Source organism: Natator depressus, chromosome 2 (genome assembly GCF_965152275.1).
Source record: "Natator depressus isolate rNatDep1 chromosome 2, rNatDep2.hap1, whole genome shotgun sequence".
In the NCBI taxonomy this organism is placed as follows: Eukaryota; Metazoa; Chordata; order Testudines; family Cheloniidae; genus Natator; species Natator depressus.
In genome coordinates, this window is record NC_134235.1 from 201,507,754 (window position 1) to 201,533,669 (window position 25,916).

Below are 25,916 nucleotides of genomic sequence, written 5' to 3' on the forward strand. Positions count from 1 at the left end.
ATAGACAGGATACATCTTTATGACTCTAAAGGTACTTACAATTTCATGCCACAGTGTTTGAGGATGTGTCAAAATACACGAGCCTTTCAGAAAGAGAGCTGGGGTGGTTTTTTTTGTTTGTTTTTTTTTTTTGGGGGGGGGGGGGGGGTCCGCAGAGCCAAGTTGAAGTCTTCTATACTTGGCTCTGGTTAGTAAACGTTTATCTTTTCTCCTCTTTCCCTCTACCTCCAAAATGCCGGCTTGAGCTATAGCAGCCATGAGCTATAGCAGCTTCAAACTGTCTTCCAGCAGCCTTTGCACAGTTTCAGCTGAAGCAGCCTGTAAGCTGCAAACTGCTACAACCGTTAGAATTCCCCAAAGCATTAAAGAATATGAAGTTCATGTTCATATAAAATGTGTGTTGGAGGAATAGGGAAGGAACGAGACAAGTCTTATGGCACTGTACTGCAAATGCCATCACATGCACTGCTTACTACCATGGGAGGTCCAAGCCAATGGCTAATGATAGTAATCACTATTCCTGTTTGTGTTTGCAGAATTGGGCCCTTTGCATGTATCCCTATTTTTTCTGCAGTATCCTGTGCCATTGTGCTGTCATGTAATTTGTTTCTTAATACATTCATATTTATAAAGTGCTTTGAGATTTTGTATTGTATTCAAACTCTCATTCATCTATAAAGAGAACAATTGACAGGAGTTAGTTATGAATAAGAGTTATGTCAGTTCACATACTCAGAATTGATACACACTCAGGCCTGACATAGTCCTGTTTAACTGGTCCAAAAAGAGAAGCATGCATATTTTAAGGTGGATACATAGCCAAAGTTATGAGTATTTCAATCCAGGAGACAATATGTACTTATTGTTCGTTTGTCTCTTGCAGTGGAGCATCCAGAAAGCAAGATAAGATGGGCAGATAATTGACCGTCATAATTGCTTTATCTCTGAACTTGATGAGTTCTGAAATAGCTTTCTGCCACCGTATTCTTGAGTCTCCCTCACTCTTGTTGTTGTAGGCTGATGAAAAGAGTATGACTTTTGAAAGAAAGCCCATTTTACTTGTAGTTAGTCCAATAAAAGAGAGTGCCAATAACTTCTTGTCATTTCCCTGACCCCAATCCCTCCCTGGAGTTTGAAATGTGTTTTTCTAGGTGATAAAGACAGTTCTAATGCAAGCACAACACAAAACTGCCTTGTACCATATTACTAGTATTTATTATTTGAGCTCTCTCTGATGGTATCTCTGCTGTTCAAGGCACAAATAAACACAGTCCCTGCCCTAAGGAACTTAAAATCTAAAACCAGTACATCTTATAATACGGCTAAAACCTGGTTTCACTCCTTCAAAACTATGATAAAGCCAAAGTACCAGCTGCTAAGCCATCTTGGGTGGTATTATACTCCCATTTTTTAAAATAAATTTATAGCATATTATATTGTAATGCAATGCTTCTAAAAGTATGGAGTGCATCCCCGAGAAGACAGTATGTACAAGGGGATGCACAGACTTTTCAGTCCACACTGCAGTAGTTATACTGACGTAACTCTCCACGTGGACTCATAGATTCCTAGAGTTTAAGGCCAGAGGGGAACAGCAGATCATCTAATCTGACCGCCTGTATATTACAAGTCCTTAAATATCATCCAGTTAGCCCTAAGTGGAGCCTAATAACTTGTGTTTGACTATTATCTCACTTCCAGAGTGAATTAATTAAAAAAAAAAAAGAGAGAGAGCATCCACATGGAAGGTTACACCAGTAAAAAACAAAACAAAACACTGCAATATAAATTCATACCTTTCGTTATGCTGGTGTAACTTCCTGATAACTTCTTGTGTAGACAAGCCTTAAGCTGTGCAGGCCTTTAATAGCACACAGCAGGGATGACACAGGGTATTGTGATTGGTTTTATTTTCTAGAAGTGGGATTCAGCTTTCAAGAGCTGGGAAAAGCCTATTTAAGAAATTGCAGTTTTAACAGTATAAATACACTGCATTACATAAGTGCCATTGAATAAATGTATACCCATGAACATTTCAAGTTTGAAAGCAGAAATTTAAACACACTATAATTATAATCCTGCTTTGTTTGAAGTTCCCCTTCTAAACTTTTACTTTAAAACAAAATTTTGCTCCATTCTTTTCCCCCTCAAATTGCTTTCTCTTCTGATCTTCGGACACAGTTAAGAAAATATCCTCTGCAATGCAGTGCCTTTAGTCTGAGTACGAAAACCCTGGATATGCATGCAATTTTAAAGGATACATAATCAGCTGTGACAAATACTAATGTAATTATTGTGAGATTAAAATGACCCAATTCCCTTGATTTGAGTGCATTAAACTCTGTAAGGTTTTCTTCCATGTCAGATGTGATCATCTCCATTTTTAGATCATTTTCATCAGCCTTCATGCCCATGTTCCATGTTATCATCTTTACTGAAAACTGAGGCAAAATATTTATTTGGTTTTGGGGCCACACCTAGATTATGTAATGTGGATGGGAAGGAGATTAAAGACACAGGACCAACATTATCCATCCTTATTGTCTTTTTATTTATATAACTAAGAAAACCTCTTATTTATTGTAACTTCCTTGGCAAGAGCTGATTCAGCTTGCCTTTTAGCAATTCTCACTTTATTCCTACATTTTCTAACCTCCAAGATGTACTTTTCTTGCTGATCAATCCCTTTTTCCATTCCCTCTAGGCGCTCTGTTTACTCCTAATAATCTTTTTGAAGTAGTTTATTCATCCAGCTGGGTCTGGACCCTTTCCCTACAAGTTTTCTTCCCCTGGCTTGGGATGTAACTGTCAGACAGCTTTTGTATAGTTGATTTAAAGAAATTCCAAACCTCCTCCACGTTTAAGTCCTTGAGGTGTTCAATCCTGTTGACGCCTTTAACTAATTCCCTTAATTTCCTAAAGTCTGCCCTTTTGAAATCAAATAGCCCAGTTGACAACCCAGTTTTGATTATTCTTCCATTTCATTTAAACTGAATCAATTTGTGATTATTTAAGCCAAGATTATTTCCTACAACCAGCTCTTCTATGATGTCCTCACTGCTTACCAAAATCAAGTCTAAATTACATCTCCTTTTGTGGGTTCAGTGTTGATTTGATGAAGAAAACGGTCATCTATCCCATCCAAGAATAACTGGGCACTGCCAGTATGGTCGCATTTATTCTCCAGTCTATATTCAGGAAGTTAGTCTTCCATTATGACATAATATCCGATATAGTATTTATCTCTCTAATAATTTTAAAGAGATCTCTATCCATATCTGAGTCTGACCCTGGGATTCAATTCCTAAACCTAACAAAACCTCTTTTATAATCCTTTCCCAAAATGATTTTGACTCTTTCTGTTTTGTCCATTCTGTCACATTTATTTCTTTACAGCTTACCGCCTCATTAATGTATAATGCTACCCCACCACCTTTACCTTTATTCCTATCTCTTCTAAACAGCATACACCCTTTAGTACTGGGTATGCCAGTCATGAGTGCTTCTCCACCATGTTTCTGTAATATAATATCCAGTCTGACCTCCTGTGCCAGTAGTTCCAGTTCCCGTATTTTTTATTGCCTAGACTCCTTGCATTCGTGTACACGCATTTCAGTTGTTTCCCTTGGACCTAAACCCAGTTTTGCAACCACATTAGGTATAGCCCTTTCACTAAGTGTAACAGCTGCCTGATTATTACTCTAATCAATATTTGTACTTTATGTCACTGTGCTGTCTATACTTTTATCTTCTGGGGTTACATTATCTTTACCATATCTTCATTTAGCAGATTTTCCCCCTCCTGTGTATTAAAGCCAAGCATGGGGATCTCATGAGTCTCTCCCAACTTTTTCCCCTCACCAACTAGTTTAAAGACCAACTTATCAATGATCAACATGCCAAAGCCATTTCACACCTATAGTGTCTGTCTACTTTGCAGTGGAATACATCTCTCATATCTGAGTTTGAAACGCCATTACTAAGGGCTAATTTACTGTTTCAAAATTGTAATTTTTGTCTCATCTTTGTTGGTTTTGTTCTAGATTTATGACTGATGCAGCTCGCCGTGAGCAGGAATCCTTGAAGAAAAAGATTCAGCCTAAACTCTCTTTGACTTTGTCAAGCTCAGTGTCCCGTGGGAATGTATCTACTCCACCCCGCCACAGCAGTGGAAGCCTTACTCCTCCAGTCACGCCCCCAATCACTCCCTCCTCCTCATTTCGTAGTAGTACACCAACAGGTAAGGAGCTACAGCTTCACTTAGTCCTTTGCCTTTGCTGAGAGAGAGTCGCAATAGACTGTAGATGTATCCATTGCTGCAGTATTACCAACTCCCAATCAGAAGTCAGGCACACAAAAATCATGAGATGGGCTTAAAAATTGTGAGTCTTAAAAACAAAATAAAACCACACACACACACAGCTTTTGGGTTCTTTTTATTTGCCTCCTGTTTCTGAACTTTGGGAGTGTGCTTTGGTCACATGTTCAAGCTTTCTTGTCCGCAAGTACGAAGGCTAGCTTTTTTTTTTTTTTTTTTTTTTAAGGAAGCTGAGATTCTCATATATGCAAAGGAAGTGTGCTTTATGGAAAACACCAAATGTGGTGAGACTCATGATACAACTGCAAGTGCTGGCAAACCATGTAGGACTTAAAAAGAAAAAAGAAAAGGAGTACTTGTGGCACCTTAGAGACTAACCAGTTTATTTGAGCATGAGCTTTCGTGAGCTACAGCTCACTTCATCGGATGCATAGCATATCGTGGAAACTGCAGAACTTGACTTGACTCTTGAGATCTAAAAGAAAGTGTAGTGTAATTTCATCTGTTGACTGTATTCATAAAGTGAACCTAATTCACGCAAGGTTATGCCAGCTTCTTCCAGAGTAACATAGAGCCCCTTGTGGCAGAAAGCCCTTGCAGAAGGGGATGTGGCAACATAAAGCACTTGCAATCCCCATCCAACCGCAGGGCTTGCAGCTAACCAGCAGAGCCTCTGAATGTGGACAGTCCTAACTGGAGAACAAACAGAATACTTAAAGATGGGCTTTATGGGATTATGTGGGCTAGTTCATAAGGGAGAATCAAACTGGAGGTCAAATCCAAGATGCCACTGCTAAGAAGGAGCAGAGTGACTGCTTGAGTCTAGGATTATACCCCAGTATGAAATATTTGTTCTGGATGGTTGAGGCATACAACTCAAAACTGACTATTGAGTACAGTCAATCTTACCTGCCTATGTTGATACTTTATTTATAATGCACCCATCACCAAGGTATCTGGATGCTAACAAAATAAAAAGCAAAACTACGTTTTTGGGACACTTCCCCACTTCTGTCTCTTTATAGTACTAGGGGTTGTGTGGAGTTTTGTTTTTTAATTTGGGTAAAATGTATCCTGAGATATGTGCATCCAGTGGGTCACAGATGCAAGGATTTCTTGCATCTGGAGCAGTAAGTCTGTCCCACTTACTTTTGAACTTGGAGGGAATAAAATTAAGCAGTAAAACAAAGAAAAAAAAACAAGCATGATACTGGAGATGAATTTTCTTATAGATTTTTCTGCCTCCTTTTTGCTGAGCTTCACTTCAAAAGCAAAACCCAAATAGCCATCCCAGCAATAAAATTCATTGTAGTGAATTCTTTCCAGTGCCAATTTTATTCTGCATTGATTTAAAGTTATAAACGGCTAGACATACTTGGGCAGATCCTCACCATCAACGAGACTGGGGCTAGACTGATTTACACCAGCTAGGAATCTGGCCCACTGTTTCTGGATATGCTTCAGAATAAGTGTACTTCAGTATCTTATTCTGTGCACCTTGCCCTACAGTCTGAATATAGGAAGATATAATGGAAACTGTTGGAATCTGTCACCAACAGTGTAACAGAAAAGGAATATATTTTATCCCATTTTACAAAGTATAGACCCAACACAGTCATTTTACTGAAAAAACATCATGAACACCCTCAGCTTGATATATTGCTATGTAATGTGTTTTCCATAAGTTATTTAATGTTTTGGTATTAATGATTACGTGGAAAAATGTGCATGACCTCTATGTCTGGAGAGCTGTGAAATGAATGGACTAGTAAATGTCCCCATATATGCAAAATATAACATGTACAGTGTAGCTAAAATGTTCTTTGTTACATGAGAATATTCACATTTCAGAACGGAGTTTATTAATAATTATTTTGTAAATAATGTTTGGAAGAAATTGAATCATTTTCTTTGCTGCAGAGGTTGAGGAATCATTCTGACCTACTGCTTTTTTTTAGTGGTCCCCACTGAAAAGACGAAGTTATGATGTAGTCAGGATGTGTAATTTTGTGTGTCTGTCAAGAACACTGGTTAGCTATCTGCTGTTTCAACCATATTCCATAATATGTTAAAAATTAATAAGGAAGCTGGTTTCTGTCTACCAAAGTACTTTGCTGTTTTGATTGTATATATTTTTCAAACATTTAGATTATTTAGAATGTTGTTTTACCTGTATTAGAAGGATCAGCTTGTTTCGGCTAACCAGCTTGGTTTCTGGGAGTCCTGTTTGCCGGGTTATAAATAATACCAGGTTCCACATTCTGAATTTTCTGTTCCAAGTTCCACATTCAGACAACATTCCAAGGTCAGAATTTGTAATAGCTTAGTAGCAAAATTCATATATAAAACAGATATTCTTTCTTAAAGAATTTGACATTCTTAACTCTCAACTAAGTTACATTTCAGCAGCCTCCCCTCAGAATTTCCAGTACTATCATCTTTCAAACTTTTCTGGACCTGAAATAATTCTTTGAGATGTTTCGATTGCTATGAAACTATTGCTCTAAGCCACAGGTTTTTGTTATAAAATTAAATATATTTTGGGGGAACTGGGGAAAATGCAAATGCAGCCCAACCTAAAAGTTACTCAGGAGAGAGAGTTAATGCCAGTCTTCAGGGAGGTTCAGTGGCCTCCTCCTGCTTCCTTCTGGATTAGGGAGATAATGGATGGCTGCTGATCCAATCTTCTCCCTTCAGTGTGCCTCCCTTTACCTCCATTTTCAGGGTCTTCTGACTGGGCAAGGAACCCACTAGGCCTTGCTCCTCCACTGGGGAGGGCAGCAGGAAGGAAAGAGTTCATTTTCCTACTGCAGCCAGCTCTGCAGGAAGACATAGCCAAGCAGAACCCATAATGCCTAGAAGGCAACCTACCCGTGTTCCTTAGCAATTATGTTGTAGTGACCATTGCAAGTGTAATCTTTGATGCTTCCGTAGCTCCATTGCTATTGCTTAAGGTGTGGGTTTTAACATCCCATAGCATCACTGTGTAGCAGATTTGGGGAGAAATGAAGAACAATTTCCATTATTTATTGATTTAGATTTACAGAACAACCCGGTGCCCACGATGCACTTCGGGGCCCTCATATAATGTAACCTTTACAGTAAATACCTTAATACAAATGTGTTCCAGCAGCAAAAATAACATAACTAAAACCCTTTCTGCTTCACACACAAAAATGTAATTCCTCTTACTCATAACCTGCCCAGATGTGTGGAACTGAACATGAGTGTTGCAGCATGCCCAGTAGATTAAGTAATCTGGGGTCTGGCAGACTGTGGTGGGTAGCAAAGTCCAGGATCAAAGACCCACTCACATAGATATCCATCTTTAACGCAAGCTGTTAATATTTTTGTATAGTTTTTGATATATGTCTGTGTTGGTGAAGGATGAAGTTTCCACCCTTAATTTCTTTGCCTTCGGGTTAAATCAGATCATTGATGTCCCTTTGAAAATTATAGTAAGGCTTCATAATAATCTTTTTCAAATTTTCAGTGATAGTAATATACTGATAACTCATTTTTAAAATGAAAGAACGTGGTCCCCCCTCTCACCCCTTTTTTAAAAAAAAAAATAGAAATGAAAGAACGTGGTCCCCCCTCTCACCCCTTTTTTAAAAAAAAAATAGCAAAAATAGTTAATTTCTTCTATGGAAAATAAGTCTCAGGAGTTCTTCTATGGAAAATAAGTCTCAGGAATTATTTGTTATTGTTGTTGGTTTTTTTTTTTAAATAAAATAAAGCTACTTTGGGATTGTAGGGATGCCAAAAAACTATCTGAAGCCACTGCCTTTTATGTATTGGGTGGTTTGTTTGTGTGTTTGTTTTTGTCACCCTCTCCTCCTAAAGATTTCCACAATGAATTTAAAAGAAATTATTCCAGGCCTTAGCCTGGAATAATAAATTTCAACCTGGAGTGAATTTTTGACCTAGTTATAAAACCTGAAGCGGGGTTTAAGGTTACCAACTGGCTTTTAAATGGCTCAGGTTGTTGTTTGCAGTGTTGTTTTAGCTGTGTTGGTCCCAAGATATTAGAGAGATAAGATGGGGGAGGTAATATCTTTTATTGGACCAATTTATATTGGTTAAAGAGACAAGCTTTCGAGCCCTGAAGACGAACGCTGTGTAGCTTGCAAACTTGTCTCTTTCACCAATACTGCTTGGTCCAATAAAAGATATTATCTCACGCAACATCTCTCTCTAAATGACTCACTTGTAATTCTCTTTTTATTTTTTTAGTTTGCGGGTTGGGGGGGTAGGGAGGGAAGGTCAGGAATGTTTGAAATATTTGAAAAATTTGAAAAATGAGCATTTCACTCAACTTCCTATGCAAAACTGGCTCTGGTTTCTTTTCGCATTTTTAATGTGTAATCCATTAAAATTAAAACAATTTTATAATTTTAAGAGGTTTCTAATCATACTCGCTGCCTGATACAGTTCGGCAGCTGATGGTCCTGCTGGGGTAGCCAGCTCTGGCATTGCACTCTGACAGCAAGCATTGGTGATCTGTCTGGCACACCAACAGGTATTGGTCAGTCTCTCTACTTGCAAGGGAGATGTGAGGGTCAAGTTTAAATGGGTGGCTCACGCTGATCCTATATCAAAGACTGTATCTTATTTGGACCCACAGCTAGCTAACTGGTGCATTATTGGGCTATCTGCTGGCTTATTCAGTGAGTTAAAAAGCAAATTTTGGGTTGTCAAATTTGCAACTTCGTTTTTTATTTTTAGATTTCTATGTATACTCACAAACAAATAATCCATACAATCCAAAATTTTGTGGTGTGTGCAGTACTTAATACGGAGTACTAAATATACCTGAATACATATACATGTCAAGTATGCCTATATTCAACTGTTGTAATTATTTTATGGTAGATTAGGCCTCAAAGAAGTTAAACACATTTTAAAATCGTTACAAAAATGTAAAATAAGTGGATACTCTAATTAGTGATAATATAAGCAGTTTACCATGTCATACGTCCATTTAATAGTTAATATAAACAGGAGAAAAATTACACCATGGATTTTTCTTTAAGATTTTAGGAATCCAAGATCTAGGCAGTGGGTAATATGATATGATAATATGCCAAATATGCCAAAGATTTTTGCAATAGCAATATTTTAAGAATAAAAAAGCTGCAGTTGAGGTTTTCAAAGTACTGCTTTAAAATTCTCAACCTATGTATATGCTTTGATATAGAAATCATTGCACATTTCTTAGATACCCAAAAGATACAAAGAGTCCTTGGTTCTTTATTTGAAACTACGGTATGAGAGCTAACTTAAGCAATATAAAACAGCTGCAACAGGTTTCCCCCTCTCCCTCTACCCTCCCCCCTCCCAAAACCCTTTCCAGACAGCACAGTCTCGGGATACCATTTGAAAAATGATTTAGTAGCTCTAGTAGCAAATTAAAGCATCTGGGCACTTCAGTGATATAGAAAGCATATTTTTCAGGTTGAAACCAAGACGGCTTTGTTGCATTTTCAGGAATCTGAAAGCTGCAGAATTTCAGGTAATGCAGAGCAGCAAATTGTGCAGCAATTTTTCCTAAATAAATCTCTCACCGATGATGGGCCATAATTTACACAGTATCTAATCTTTTGATTTAATACCATGTGCAACACAAAAAAAGTGAAGCTCATCTATCAGTTAATGAAAAACACATTCATGGCTAGGGGGAAGATCCTCAGCTGGTGTAAGAGTTCTACTGAAGTCAAAAGTACTTCTGATACCCAATGGTAATTGCATGCTTAATGTAGTCTGATGGTTTAACTAGCTCTTTTCAAGTTCAAGAGAAATAGCATACCCACTGTTCAGAATTAATTCTAATAGTCTTGACATTCTTTTTTATACAGCCAAATTTGCCCCAGTGCTTGAAATGCAATCACAGGCAAAACCTTGACTCTGAAAAGTTACACCTTCCTTTTTGGGTCAGCAGGTGTTCCTGCTACAGCCCAAATAATTTAGAGCCCCATTGTCCCCTACGTGGAATAACCCACAAAAGGGAAAGGAAACTCCATGTGTTTCAACTTCTGGAGTTTCCTACTCCTTCCTTGGAAGAAGGCACTGACCGTAGAGACACATGGACAGCCCTTGCCTCTGCTCCTTCTGCTGGTCCATGAAGAGTCTAGCTTCTGCAGATTCTTTGCTCCTGCATGCATAGCTGCTGTCTGGTCTCTCCCAGGGGTATTCCACAGTATAGGGTGAAGTAGTACATGCTCATACAGCAACAGGCTGTATCAATTTGCACCTGTATGGTTGGTGAAAGAATCCTGAGGAACCCAAACTGCTCCGTTAATCTCCCATACTTCTGATACTGCTCTTAAAAAAAGAATACAAAATGTTAAACAAAAGCCAGTGCTCAGCTTGTTGCTAATACCAGTCAACACACACAACAGGAATTTTCCTTTGGAAACAGGCGCTAAAAAAAAAGTCACACAAATACTGGAGACAGCAAGTGTTATGTACTCAATTAAGGCAGTTTAGATTCTAATGGCATTTTATTTAGTTGTTTTGTAAGTATTTTTTTAAAGTACATGGTCTCTTTTTAAAAAAATGTAAAGCTCTTTCATCTTCATAGGTATTTTAATGTATTTTCCATATGTTATACTTTTAACAATGAAGTAATCATATAGCACAGCCAACTGTTAGGCTGAATACCATAACAGCATATTAGAAAGAATTTAGCTAAAAATGAGAATGACTTGAATAAGCTGTGTGTGTGTAAGGCAGATGGTAGAAGTGTAAAATTATGATGAGGTTCTTTTAAGACAAATTGAGGATTCAGTGAAGGAGGAATAAGAGCTCAGAGATCTTTTGATGGGTACACTGTTTTGATATAACTAGTTAACCAGGAATTCAGCCTACTGTATCTCAGCTATCAGGCATCTCTACAGTACAGTTCTTTCTAACACCAGGCTAGGTCATTGTATTGGATTAGTGCTGAATCAGAGGAATGACTGTCAGCTATTGAATACCCTGAAGTAGGCCCATGAAGTCATCTGCTTAAAGTTAAACATGTGCTTATGTGCGCCACTGAGTCAGTGCCTTGCAGGATCAAGCCTCAATAGCCTTAATGGGTAAGTCTGCACTGCAGCTGGGAGTGAGCCTCCCAGCTCTGGTAGGCAGACTCATGCTACCCGGGTTGAGCTAACATGCTAAAAAGAGCAGTGTGGATGTTGTGGCTCGGCCAGCAGCCCACTCAACCCCCTGGTAGCTAACCCACGTCTCCGCTGGAAGCACAACTTCCACCCTGCTCTTATTAGTGCACTAGCTCAAGCCCCGCTAGTGTGAGTCTGTCTACCTGGGCTGCAAAGCTTGCTGCCAGCTGCAGTGTAAACAAATCCAGTATGCCCAGAAGCCGAACTTCAGCTACTTGTTTTTAAAAACATCTTCACCTGTATGAATTTATTAGGTGTGTTGTTTAGGTATAATTAATTATAATACCTTATGTTAAATTTGTAGATGTTCTCCTGCAGGATAATTTGTAAAAGTAATGAAAACGTATTAATATGAGACCTAACTTCAGAGCTCTGCTATTAAATCTTTGCTGAGAAGTAGGCAGAGAATGCCACATTTTTTGTATATGAACTATGGGGTGTGCAGACTAACGGTGTGAATTAACAAAGTTCGAGTGTAATTTGAAAAACATATTTTTAAACGTCCAAGGAATCATCTCATTAGTCTTTCAGACTGACAGAATCTCTAACTTCCCTAATTGCCTATTGAGAGCACATTAACCCAGCTGCAAAACCTATAATGTGTGACACAATTTTTGTGAAAACTAGATGTAGACTCGCCCATGTATAAATAGCACAGTGGTGTGTTAGTTCACAATATAAAGAGAAAAAATCCTGTTTTCCAGTATTGTCTGCACTTGTTTCACACCTAAGGCTCCTGGTTATTTGCATTAGATGTTTAATGTATAGGAAATAAGAATATAAAGATCTGGAATGAAATCCTGGCCCCAATGAAGTCAGTGCCAAAACTCCCATTGACTTCAGTGGGGACAGGATTTCACCTTCTGCCATGTGGATGACAGTAGAGAACTTGGCCTACTGCTATTGAAGCTAAAGGGGCTCCATGAGGGTGCAGATCCAAATGTGGGCTTGGAGCCTAGATTAGTACCATGTATTAATTATTAATATTGTATATAGTTCCTATGGCTTACTAATAGTAATAATTATTAGTACCATGTATTAATTATTAATACTGTGTATAGTTCCTACGCCTTTGCACAGCACCTAGCACTCTGAGGCCAGCTATGATACAGTCAGTGCTTCTAAGCATTTGCGTTGCTAGCATGTGAACATTCAGATGTCTTAAATGCCAGGAGCATTTGTGTTTAATTGTGCAGTGCATCTTCTGGGAACAAAACCAAAGAAAACACTCCCATTACATCGCCAAAACGAAACAAAACCCTTACACTGTGAGATCTGCAGAGTAAGGACTGTCTCGTACTATAGGTATGTATATCCCCGTAATCATGGTTGAGGCCTCTAAGCCTCTGCTGTAGTATAAGTAAAATCTAATAATAATATTAGACTCAGAAACTAGAGTGTTAGAAAATGTCTATAAAGCCCTGCAGGAATGTTCCTCTTATTGCGATTTCAAAGAGCAGTAGATCAAAACATACTCTAGAACCCGCAGGGCATGGTAGCAGGGTCCACTCAACCCAATAGGGATGCTGCAGATTTACACCCCTGCTTGCTGAATACTAACTCTCTGTTTAGATAAGTCCTTAGTCTACTACTCCTACCTTTGCACAGAAAGCTGGTTCAGCCATTTCTAGGACTTGGGCCAGATTGCATCAAAGCAGCTGCATTCCGTTCTCATCCTGTATACCAAGAGAAATGAGGTTTTTCAGACACTTCACTGTTGATGGAAGTGTCTTCTATGGTTTCTACCTCCTTGACCTATTCCTGAAATTGTGCTAAACCAGATGGTGATCAGTAAATATGCCACCCACCCAACTCAATGGGGGCAGTGGTGATGGGGGACAGTCCCAGCAGTGAGGGAGGGACATAGTTGCTGAGGGCACCCATTGGCCTATCGGAGATAGGGGTGCTGATTGGTCCACATCCCCCAGCTCCAGGATTTATTCTAGAGCACAGGCCATGTGGAGCCTCTTTCGGCTCTGTTTCACAAGCTACAGGGTTACTCACTATTCTAGCAGCAGCAGTTCTCAGGATGCAGAGGAGGACAAGTAAGGATTCTGGGGCCCCTCTCCTTGGGGCGAAGGGTCTGTCCCACCACGGGTCTCTGCCCTGCCGTGGGGGTCACATGCCTGCCCCCCCCAGCATGGGGGCTCTGCCCACTATTGGAGCAGGAGCTCCCTTAGGGAGGGATTCCATGCTGGACCTCCCCTCACCCTCCTTGCTCGAGAGGAGCAGGGCGCATGGGGATGCTGATGGGGCCACCGGGTCTTGAGGCTTGCCGCTTAAAATCTGTTCATGTGTCTGTCCTCATTTTGTCATTGTATGCAAATCAGTTACAACTCTCCAGCATGCTTGTGCCCCTCGGAGCAGCACTGCTGAATACCTCCATGTTGTTGGGGTTGAACATTACTATACTGGATGTGCTAAGAGCAGTATCAGTATTTCTTGCAGGATCATAGAGGAAATCATCTAGCAACAGGGTGGAGAAAAGGCTTTGCTTAAGAAATGGCAACAAGCCCAATATGTGGAAAGGATTTTTCTGTTAACCATGTGTTCTCCTTTTCTTCAACAAGCAGGAGAGTACCTTGATTTTGTTCCTTAATGCCAATCAGGTCCCTTCATTGAAACACAGTAAATGGCCATTGAGGATTCCTGCAGCCTATATGGTGCACAGCCTATATGGGAGACAGAAATAGATCCTGTATGAGGATTTGCAGCGAGCAAAAGGCCAGACTCTCTTTTGTATGAGTTTTCAAACAGTTCTGTAACTTTTGGGTGTGAAGTCAGAAGGGTTGGGATATTTTTGGTCTTCTCTGCTTCACCCTTTCTCCTAGACAGGTCAGCCAGAGTCCCTGACTTTCAGGGTGCATGCGTTCTTCTTCGATTAGGTTAAAATTGTGTCTTTTTATTATTTAAGAAATACATTGGCTGTAGTTTAGTTTTGTAAAAACTAAAGTTTTAGTTGATCTGTCCATTCCCTTGCTCCTCTTCTAGGCTTCTCCTCTGTAATTCTGCCACCTTGTCCCCTACACAATGACCTATGTTCCGGCTGAGCTATCCAGTCAATCTCAGATTCTGGCTCCTTGCTGCATACTCATTTCCTCCTCCTACCCAACTGCTTCTCAGCTCAAGCCAGTTTCTGAGCACCCCACTCTCCAGGCTGTGCTCAGGCTTGTTAGGAGAGTATGATCTCTTGATGATCTGTCCTGCAGAATGACAACTTTGCAGAAGTGGTGGGAATCTGAGGGCATCTCTGATCTGAACCATCTTCTTATCAGAAACCCTAAAATCACCAGGTTGCTGGCCATCCTAGGGATGGTCCAAACTCTGAGTTGGATATTTTGGGAAGAGCTGCTGAAGACAGCAATTTGTCCTTCTTTTCCACACCTCTATCAAGATGTTATATCTCAGGATTGGGTTCATTCAGCAGCATTATAGTTGTCCCAAAAGCTTGTAGTGTCCCGTATTCTCTGACAATACAGCTGAAGTGCTTGAAGTTGGAAGAGAGTGTTCCCCACTTACTCCGTGAGAGGACTCCTATTGATACCATTTGTATGAAAGTGGATGCTCCCCTCTGTAGTTTTTGAAATCTCATCAATGGATCTTACTGTTTTACTCTGTGTTGGGTTCACAGGTACATAGTCAGTCCCAGTGCATTGGCCTGCCTCTCAGACTCTCCACACATGTTCCCCAGTCACTCAGGCCACCATTCAACAAAGTGTTCAAGGATTTGACTAACTTAAAACACATGACAATGGGACTACTGACCTGCTTAAACTTAGGCACATTATTGAATGGGCGCTTGTGAAATAGACTGAAAACCAAACAGAATTATAGGACATTTATAAATGTGTGTGTAGGAAAGGAAGGATTCCATGAGAGAGAGAGAGGCAGGATGGGTGAAGAGGGAAAATTCAGTGAGGGGGAAAATGTACTGGTAATTATTTTGTCATAATCTTTTTCTTCACATCCTTCTTCTGTTTTTTGTTTTTCCCTTTTCTCATCCTTGCTTTTCTATGCTCATATTTGTATATAAACCCTAATTCTCTTAAATTTCTAATCTCCTCTTTAAATGGCTGACAGAATTGTGGGTGGAGCCTGACTATATATATATATACACCTCTGGTGAATCAGTCTCTTGGTTTCCTGCTTCCTGGTAGATGGACTCTGTACCTGCTGTATGGAATCCTATATTGTAGGAGGGGGAAATGAGGAAGCACTACCCCAAACAATTATCAGTATGTCATTTCCTTGTTCTTATCTGTTCCACCTCAGGGTGGCTTTATATTAGTCGCATTTTATTTCCTGTTGTTGTATTTCTCTTTGCTCACCGTATCCTTGCTTTGGTACAGAAGCGAAACCCACCAGTGGTGACAAAGTTGCCAGCCTACGGGGCTTTCCAACAACTGTCTTTCCCAAAGTCAAACTGTTTCAGTAGCTAGTACCATTTGCATGGTAATTAAGTATATGGAGTTTGCACAGGAACCATACAAGGAGTAATTTCATCAGAGTTACCCTCTTCTTTAGACCATAGAAGCTCATAAAGTCATCACTAGTTGTGATTTTCAAGCTACAAACAGAAATAGAAATATTGCCTGTCGTCTAATTTAAAACACCTTTCATGTTACAGACCTACCTATATGGGCCACTGTATAAACCCCTCCTTATGCAATCTAATGTATATTTTCCATGGTCTCTGAATCGTGTGTATGTGTGGCTTCCTTTTTTTAAAGCTTTCTGCCTTTTATTCATTAGTTGGATGGGTAATGTCTCTAATTTTTGTTCCATTTTAATCATATTCTTTAATTAGTACTTGGGGTATTGTTTAAGTTAGATGTAGATTATAAGAATTTTGGCAATATCTTAATACACATATCAATGCAAGAGTTGATCTGTACGTTTTGTTTTTTTAAGTTATTCTAAAGCAGACTGCAGTGTTCTAGCCTGACAGTACGTCATTACAGGATCAAAGAAAGAAGGTTTAAATCAAGTAAAAGCAAAGGGTGTGTGTGTCTTGATACTGGATAGAACACCAGGGAACCCACTAAAATAGTGACATGCTTAGTGCATGTTTGTGAAAGTTCATGTAGCAAGAAACATTTCTTCAAATACATAAAATGTCAGTTTGTAGCAAAAGGCAGGAAAAACCTGATGGGGAGGGTATTCTAATGTAGGAATGGTTTGACAATCAGAAAAGAAACTATAATGCGATGTTTACATCCTGAGCCATTAGTGTTCATTGGTTATATGAGTTCTCTTGATGAGACTAAAAAGAGCCACAGTCCAGTTGATGGGAAGGATTCTCCTTTTATTTCAATACTTAGCTACTGCAATGATGATCACATTAAAGATTCCTAAAATGATTGGTTAGTGATTGAAGTGATTAGTGAATCTCAAAAAGCTGGTAAACTCAATTAAGCACCCAGGACTTAAAATGCTTAACCGAATCATATCCACACTTCTGACGTGCACAAAGTTTGGATTGGATTTATATATTTCTTAGAGACCTGAACCAAATCAGAGACCCACTGAATAATGAGTTGCATGCCACATAATAAAAATCAGTCTTAATCCCCAAAGAGCTTAGTATTTAAGGTCCCCTGATATGGAAAAGCAGCCCTATTCAGATCAGCACTTAAGCACGCTGAAGACAGTAAGACTTAAGCACCATCTTTAAGTGTTTTCCTGAAGCAGAACTGATATCGACAAAGGGTAGGCGAAAAGAAATATTATTATCCCTATTTTACAGATGGCAACCTGAAGCACAGAGACACTGAGACCTTGTCTTCACTAGGAAAAAAGGTGTGTTCTTGACGTGGTGATCACTAACTTGTGGTAATCAACATGAAGAAAAGTCCTAGTGAAGACAAGGCAGTTCGTAGTTTTAACAGGAATCAGCAGGTCCAGGTAGCCCCTCCATGGTTTATATCCTGACCTGCTGACTGGTGTTAACACAAACTGCCTTGTCTTCACTAGGATTTTTCCTCATGTTGGTTACCATGTGGTTAACTAACATGAGTGAAACACATACCTTTTTCCTAATGAAGAAAAGGTCCAAGCGACGTACCCACAGTCACACAAGCTCTCTCTCAAGAGATTTATGGCATTTCCTGGGTATAACAGGAGAGAAAGCACCACAAGAAAAATCTCTCAGCATTTTTGTTTCTGGTGCTAGAGGGAAAAAGGAGGTGAGGAAAAATGCAAAATAACTTATAACTCAAACCCAGCTTTATTTCCAAGATGGGGTGAATGGTTGTCTGTTCCGGCTTACCCAGACCCCACACTTTGGTGTTTCTGCACACCTTGAATGATAATATGTTACCTTCAACTAATCTCCTGTGGAAGTACTGCTGTCAGTGCAGGTTTCTTGATGGTATCAGTATAAGCATTTTTAAATATAAAAAATATAATTTATTTGAAAAAACTCACTAATCTTTTTTTAAATCTTATTCTAGCATAGACCCAACAAAGCAAAGAAATGTAGATCTATTCTCATAATCACACCATAGGATTAAGTTAAAACCTTAACATTATGTTGAAAGTTTGTTGGCACATATGAGCCTCCTGATTAGCAAAAGCAAGGATGATAAAAGCATTGAACCTGACTCATTAATCAGTAGATAGATTAGCAAAAATAATTGGTACGAAGTAGTTTGGTTGAAGAAAAATGACCTTCCAGATTATCCTGAGGAGTTTATTAAAACTGGAAAGGGGGGCAGATTCTTTAAAAGCAAACAAGGGGTCATGTAAAGTACGTTTTGCACCAAGGTCTTGAAAAATCCAGGAGTACTCACACCAAGAAATTAGGCAGTGTTTCTACCACCACTCTCCCTCAGGTTTTCTGCTGTGCACATGCTTTAAATTCTATTGGAGGCTACAGAGGACATCTGCCAGCGTGAAGTTGCTGAATCAGTTTACTCTTGGGCCACGCTGGCTATGTCCCCTTCCCAGCTGGGCTGTGCACTAGCTCCTTCCCCAGTGGACTTTCTGCCACTGAGCCTTTAGGATTAAAACCAGTTTAATCCTGACCCTGAAAGTTTGAGGCCCCAATTTTAAGCATGTAGAACGGCTAACATGCTCAAAGTTATTCACATACTTAAATTCTTTGCTGGATTGGGGCCTAACTGAGCTAGAAGACTTTATGCAGCGTGGTAGGTATTATTTAGATCCCTTAATAATGCAACGCACATAGCAGTTGGTATAGGTAAATACTGTTCACTGTGCATTAGAAGTTTTATTTTATAGCCTGTACTGTAAGTGGCTAAATGGCTTTTCTACAGCTGTAAAGCCTGTTTAACCTGATGCTATAAAACATGTCTTGAATGTATTTTCATAGCTTCATAAACTGTAGTTCATTTAGGTAGGTACTTTTTATTGTAATTCTTTATCTTAAACGTGAATCTGTCTCCTGATATTGTTCCTTTAAAAAAAAATAAAAAAAAAAACCTGCCTCTTTGTTATGTGCATCAGGAGAGTCCTTACATACAGTAATGGTGCCCTGAAATTGTGTTTTTAACAAAAGAATGCAGGCCCAACAAGCAGAGTTCTGAAACAGCATTAATTATAAATTTTCTTCATTGTGGTTGTTTGAATGTGGGGCTGGAACAGATGTTCGCTTTTTTTCCTCCGCTCCTATTTTTAATTCTTTCTTGAGCGTTCTGAGAAATATCTTTAAACATTTGCCAGAGTTCAATTAACATCCCGTGACTGAGGGTGGAAAAAGCCTACTTTGTTTTTTTCTCGGCCACATACCTGCTCTTGCTGTACATGAAAAAGAAAGGGTTCAAGCTGGCACGGGTTTTATGACTGCAGGATAAGCTTTTAGTGGGAGGGGTCTGTTCAGTTTTATTTATTTATTTACTTTGTATATTCATTATTTTAAAAATTGCACTGTAAAGCATTGCAGTTTAATTAACAGAAAGACACTGCTCCTTTTGAAGGGGCAGTGGCAAGTGCTTAATACAGTCCCTTTTTTTTGTTTACATGAAGTTGTAGAAATCCTGTTTTAAGAATATGTTTAAAGCAGAGATCGTGTTACGCAGTTTATCATGTTTTTCCTGTACTGTGTATAAACAGAAGGTTGTACATTATTGAAAGGCCTTTTTTGTGGAAAACAGGATTGGAAAAAAAAAGTTTATATAAGAATGCAAAGTAACTTCCCGAGACTATTGGCGCAGGGTGACCATAAAACCTCAACAGCACATTGTGAAGTAACATTATATCAATTTGCTTTAGCACCTCTACAACATTTGACTGCATTTTCAGAACACGAGTCATGCTCTACAAAACACATGCCATGGTATCAGTTGACTGTTTTTTTCCAGAATCAGTTCTTTACGTGCATGTTTTTGTGATTAGTTGCTATTTTACAATTAGTTGCAACTGAGGAGAGATTGCCTATTTAACAATATATTGTGTACACACCTCGGATTCAGTAATAACAAAAAATACTAGCTGTAACACAATTGGAATTTCTCTTGTCTGTATAGCTATGCACGTTTGTACTTGAATATAATTTCTGGATTTGTATTCTGTGCATCTGAGTTTTAAACTAGATTGTTTAGGTTTATTAATAAGGTTTTTGCAATTGGGATGTAACTATTCTGGTGGTGATGCCCAAGATGGGATAAAATCCAGATCTCTTCTGTATCGATATTGGCCCTGCAGAGCTATAAAAGGTATAAAAAATATATATTTTTAACTATTGTCACACAAGTAAGCTGATATGACTTAGTCATGAGCCGATCTAATGTGTAAAAAGGTCTAATTTTTACAGTCATTTATCTGACGCTAACTGCATTTCAAATTTTAAAAATATGTATTATGTTCCATTTTTACAGTTGCCGTCTTTTCTTTGTTGTAAACATCGCCGCCATGTCTCAAAGATTTTAAGATGAGTCTATTTGTAGATTTGCTTAGTTAGTAAATGCCCTGTGCCCAACAATGATATAGTCAGCCCCATGTTAGGACTAGACACAAGGCCCCGATCCAGCAATACCCTTAAGCATATATTTAACTTTAATATGGACTGGGGCTTTGTGTAGTAATATGTAACTTAGGTGGGCTGATCTCATGCTTAGGCACTTTGCTGGTTCATGGCATAAGTTACTAACGTAACAGGTACCTTGAGGTGTATAAATAATACTTGAAGTAGATAAGTAGAAAAGAATGAGCCCCACACACACACTGCTGACCATGGCCCTGCAGTGTTGATGCAGCATCTCAGGTGCTATTCTTCAAAGTAGGTATAAACTGGTGTCCCTTCTCCCAGCCCTATGGCTATCCAGGTGAAAGTCAGAGACCCCTTAACATCCTTCAGAAAAGGGAAGGGCATTCAATGTGTCCTTGCCAATAAAAGCAACAATGTCCTTGACCGAATGGCCCAAGTGATTACTCAGTTAAAAATAGCTGTGAAGTTTGCCATTAGAATCACTTCATCTAACTTATTTTTTTCAAGTGCTTTTAAATGCCGGGACTATGAAAAATGATATTAAAAAAATACACATTCTGTGTGTTTGAGTCCCTGTATCTATGGTTACATAAGCTGTGTTTTAAAAACACTCTCAATATGCATTCACTGGCGAGGCCTTGAATTCAGGGAGAGCCAGCTGAAGGATAAAAGCATTAAGTAGTTCATTAGATAGTTCTGTATAAGGAGAGGAGAGAAAGAAAAGATAGTTTCCCCCTGACAAACTTTTCAGGCCAAATCCTACTCTGGCCAGTGCTGCAAGGGAAAGCAGGATGCTGCCAGCCAAGTCCACTACTACAAGGTTTCTGTTGTACTCCTGACTTCAGAATATGCATTAGTAGGCTAGGGGATGGAGCCAGCAGACCACGCAACAATTAAGACAGGCTGCTCAGAGGGCTGGTATTAGGATCCAGAGCATCTCCTCTAGCTCAGTGATTTAAATCCAGATCCAAGTCAGTAATTAATAATTGTAAGTTGTTGCCATTTTGACAGCTGTTTGGTGACCTACATATAATGATCTGATTGCCTCAACCCTGGTACCAGCAGACAGGTGCCCATCTGACAAACAACAAGAGTACCTGACAAAGCAGTCTCAGCAGAGATGCCAAGGATTCAGTGGACATGAAGAATAAACTAATACCCTCAATCGCACCTTTCAGGGGATTGGATATGTCTACATGAGCACTGTGTAATGTGTAATTTCCAGCTTGGATAGACATAATAGAAACAGAAGTGTAGCCACCTGTGGGAGGGGCTAGATTTGCACTAAGATTTCAGATGTGATTGTACAGAGGGTGGCTAAGCCATCCCATTGCTTGTGCCGCGTGGCTACACTTCTATTTTTAGTGCACTAGCTCAATCAAGGCTAGCACAGTTATGTCTACCAAAGCTGGACATTTAAGCTCCAGCTCCAGTGTTGGCTCACCCTGCGACACATTTATGGCAAAGCAAGAGAATACTTGCCCTGCATGTGCTGTGTCTGTTCTCTGGAGAAAAGCGTCAGTCTTCACAGATATCAGTCTAATACCTCAGATGCGTATTTAATCCACACCCAAAAATCCCACCCGAACTCTAAAGGAGATGGGAAAAAAGTGTGTGTGTGAGAGAGAGAGAGAGCGCACTTGCCAGTGTTCTGTGAAACAATTCTATGTTGGTGGTGGTGGTGATGGTGGTTTTTTTGTGGAGGAGGCGGGGGCGGGGAGTTGAGGGATTTTTCCCCCCCAGGTACATAGTGTGCCTACAGCATGTCACTAGGGTCACACAGAGGAAAAATATTTAAAACAGACAAAAACACATTTAAATTGGCAGTCACCAGTACTGAAAAATACACACACACACCCTAGCCCCCATTCCAGTACACAGCTCTCTCAACCCAGGAGGAAACCCAGAGTCTAAAATTCACCCTTGGTGCAGAGGGCCAGCGGATGGCCCTCTCACTACACAGCTGAAAATGCAGCTCCACTCTGAAAATATGACTTTTTTTTTTAAAGGCATCTTCTCAGTTAACGCTATTGCTCCCTTTGTCAGATCAGTGTAATCGCTGCTGACCTCCGTGACTACAATAAGATTACAAGGCCTTTTCTCCTGTTATCACTGCAGGAGCCAAAAGGAAATCTGCTGCCATCTGTTCTACCTGCTGACAAATGTAGGATGAAAGGAGCATATTGCTCTGGCATCCCAATTGTTGCGCTGGTTATCCACAGAATATCCGTCAGATTTAAAGTCGCGGGCCCTTTTTTTGGGTCCAGTTGAGCTCTGCTCAGTCAGGACCTGAAGGAGTTGGTGGGGGCAAAGGCATCTTAAAGCCATGTGAATGCGCTCCCAATCCCGGGGGCAGTTGCGGGGGCTGAGTCACAATAAGGATTGCCAGAGTACAAGGCACTCTAGTCACATCCTTCTCCTGCTCTGGTATATCTCTCATACTGGGATGTGCCAAGAAGGGGTGAGGCAGAGCTGGCTTAGCCAGCTCTCCGCTACCAGAGGCTTGCACAGCAGCTAGGACCCTGGTATTGGGAGCGTATTTCACCCCCCAGTGGCCCTAGCACTGATTTCCTATGCTAAGTGCAGGTGAAATGTATTTCACTGTGAATGACTTCTTAGGCATTTCAGTGGTGTGTGTGGAGAGAGAGAGATTTCAACAAATCAATGAATGTATTAGCATTAGATCCAAATTCACAGCATACTAAAAATAGTTCACGGGCTTTTATTACGAGGAAGCTGTCACAGTATGTAGGAAAACAGGTTTCTTAAAATAAGAAGTACTCTCATAAAACTTTTTTTTATGAAACACAAACTGCAAGTCCCACACAGGACAAAGTGTGAAACTGAGGTTTTATGGGAGAACATTGGAACTTGCATGAACTTTCAGTGACACTAAAAGCGTTATGCCCAACCGCAGTAAGATAGTTACTCTTAAACTACATTGTTATATACTGTGTACAGAGACAACAGTTATATATTTGGAGGGGAGGGGAGCGGAGGGGAAGTACAACATTAATACTCTTGATTATACTGTAGAAATGAATTGTTTCTTATAATGATTATTCCAGCCTTTTTGTGTTTGTAGTTCATTTTTCTTGGCACAATACTGAAGTCTTTAGTTATGAATGAATGGGAGGCCAAACTGTACTACCTGGACAATCACAAATGATGTGCACCAGCTGGAAACTTCCTACTTAGGATATCTATGCTGCAATTAAAGGCATTACTGAAGATTAGCTTTAATCTAACTAGCCTGGCTAAACATAGCAGTGAAGATGCAGCAGCATGGGTTTCAGGCTGTACAAGTCTGTGCAAGGACCCTGAATAGATACTCCCATTGCTAGCCTGCACTGAAGTCCACACCAACACATCTTCACTGCTATTGTGTGTGTGTGTGTGTGTGAGAGAGAGAGAGAGAGTTAGCTAGATTAAAGCTAATGTAGGTATGCCTACCCAAGCTGCAATCACACTTTCAGTTGCAGTGTAGACATGCTGTTTTACTCAAACAGTTGAGAAAAAGAAATAATAAATCTCACACATGGAGGGGCAAGTTTTGGTCTAAGTTACAGCCGTGTAAATACACAGTAAATTCCACAAAAGTAAATTGTTTTTTCCAGATTTACAGCAGTGCATCTGAGAAACTGGCCTGCAATATTGACTCCATGATGTTTTAGTCCCTGTGACGTGATCAAAATCTCCCTCCTAAGCAATGCAAGTTATGGATTCAATTGATTGGAAAAAGGAGAAATGGTAGACTTTTCATAAAGAAGTCAGACAGTGGCTTGGGGCCCAGTCCTGCTTCCACTGAAGTTAATAGCAACACGCCTGTTGACCTTAACACCAGCAGAATCAGGACCTTATGGTGTTCTGCCCCTTTTTAGCATGCTGCAAAGACATTTTAGGTTTTAGCACACAGGCAATAATCATAGATCTTCTCTTCTCACATATGTGTTTTATTTCAACAAATCAAAATATTTAGGGTACAGGCTGTTTTTAACTTTCTTTTTTTTTTTTTTTAATTGTAAATGCCAAAAATGAAGTAATTTGTCAGCATATTTCACAGTATTTTGTGACCCAGTATAATTTTTTTCCTTCCTAGTAACTGGCATTTTAATGTCAGTTTGAGCTTTCCCAGGGCATAAAGTGTCTTTTATGATTGGTTTCAATGAAAGGGGGACTTGTGTTGTCAATGAAAAATGGCTTGGTGAGTGGATCGCATGTATCATATGGCATGATGAGGATGGTTTGTCTAGCTTAAATTCATTCATACTCCTGGTTGGGACAAGACAATCTGGGGCCCTAAACACAGCATAGCATGAGGCCTTCATGCTACCTTCCCTCCACTGTGATCCCACCCTCTGCCTGGAGTGGGACAGGGGTTTCCTCAGAGAGGCAGTGGCATGGAGCCATTTTCTTACCCCCAGAGAGTCACAGCATAGCAGAGAGAGTTCAGTAGAAGGAATAACTAGTTTAAAATAAACCAAAAAGTTCTATTCTATTACTAAAAGAAAAGGAGGACTTGTGGCACCTTAGAGACGGATGTATCCGATGAAGCGAGCTGTAGCTCACGAAAGCTTATGCTCAAATAAATTTGTTAGTCTCTAAGGTGCCACAAGTCCTCTTCTTTTTGCGGATTCAGATTAACACGGCTGCTACTCTGAAACCTATTCTATTACTGGCTCACTTATTGTGGGGAGCATGGAGGAGGTTAATCTATGGAGAGATCTGAATGAAGAGAGGGGAAGTGGCTTTGTGGGCCAGAATTGTGAAAGCATTGCATGCAAAAGTTGAGGCATAAGAGAGGGCATGGAGCCAGCTGGAGGAGGAACAGATGAATAGGACTTTAAATATTACCAATGGTTATGGTGTTATGGGTGGGTCCAGGAGAGAGGGAAACAATCATAAACAAGGTTGGAGATGTAGGATAAGGTGGAGCTACCTAGGGTCTTGAAACTGATAGCCAGGGGATTAAAGCAGTGAAAAGCAGGGAGCCAGTGGAGGAGTTCAGAGAAGAGAATGGTATGTTAGTGTGACAGGCAAGGAAGATAAATTGCTTGCTAGTTACATAACTAGCTTTAAGTTTCAATAATATTATTGTCTTTTTGTATAACACCTTGTTCAAACGATGTACTTGTCTGTCAACATTTCCCCTCCCTCCTCCAAGTATTTAGGGCACCTAATTTTGGGAAATGCACACATGTTTTTTTCTATCTAGATTTTTGAAGTCTATTCCTAATATTTTGGTTTGGGGTGCTGATTTCTGGAATGAGTGATCAGCCTTCCCATCTAAGCAGTAGGAGAAATGGTACGCCCACTAACACGTGTGTTCCACTAACAATTTTGCTAGAGCCCTTTTAAGGGCAGCATGTCCTAATGGAACATTCAGTTTTCTGTGTGCAAGGCAACATTCTAGCCCAGAAGGGCTAACTAAGTCTCTGAGCCCTTTTATATGTCTGAATCAGACAAGTGTAACAACCTGTGGTCTGAC

At 39.8% G+C, this 25,916-nt stretch overlaps 1 protein-coding gene across 3 annotated transcripts in view; it reads left to right on the forward strand.

Moving 5' to 3' along the window:
* Window positions 1–25,916, forward strand: part of JAZF1 (JAZF zinc finger 1) — a 284,859-nt gene that overhangs the window by 236,296 nt on the left and 22,647 nt on the right. For all 3 annotated transcript variants that reach the window (XM_074945734.1, XM_074945736.1, XM_074945735.1), the window contains one exon: window positions 4,044–4,240. In XM_074945734.1, coding sequence (XP_074801835.1) covers window positions 4,044–4,240 — 197 coding nt within the window. The remainder of the gene's footprint in view (window positions 1–4,043; window positions 4,241–25,916) is intronic.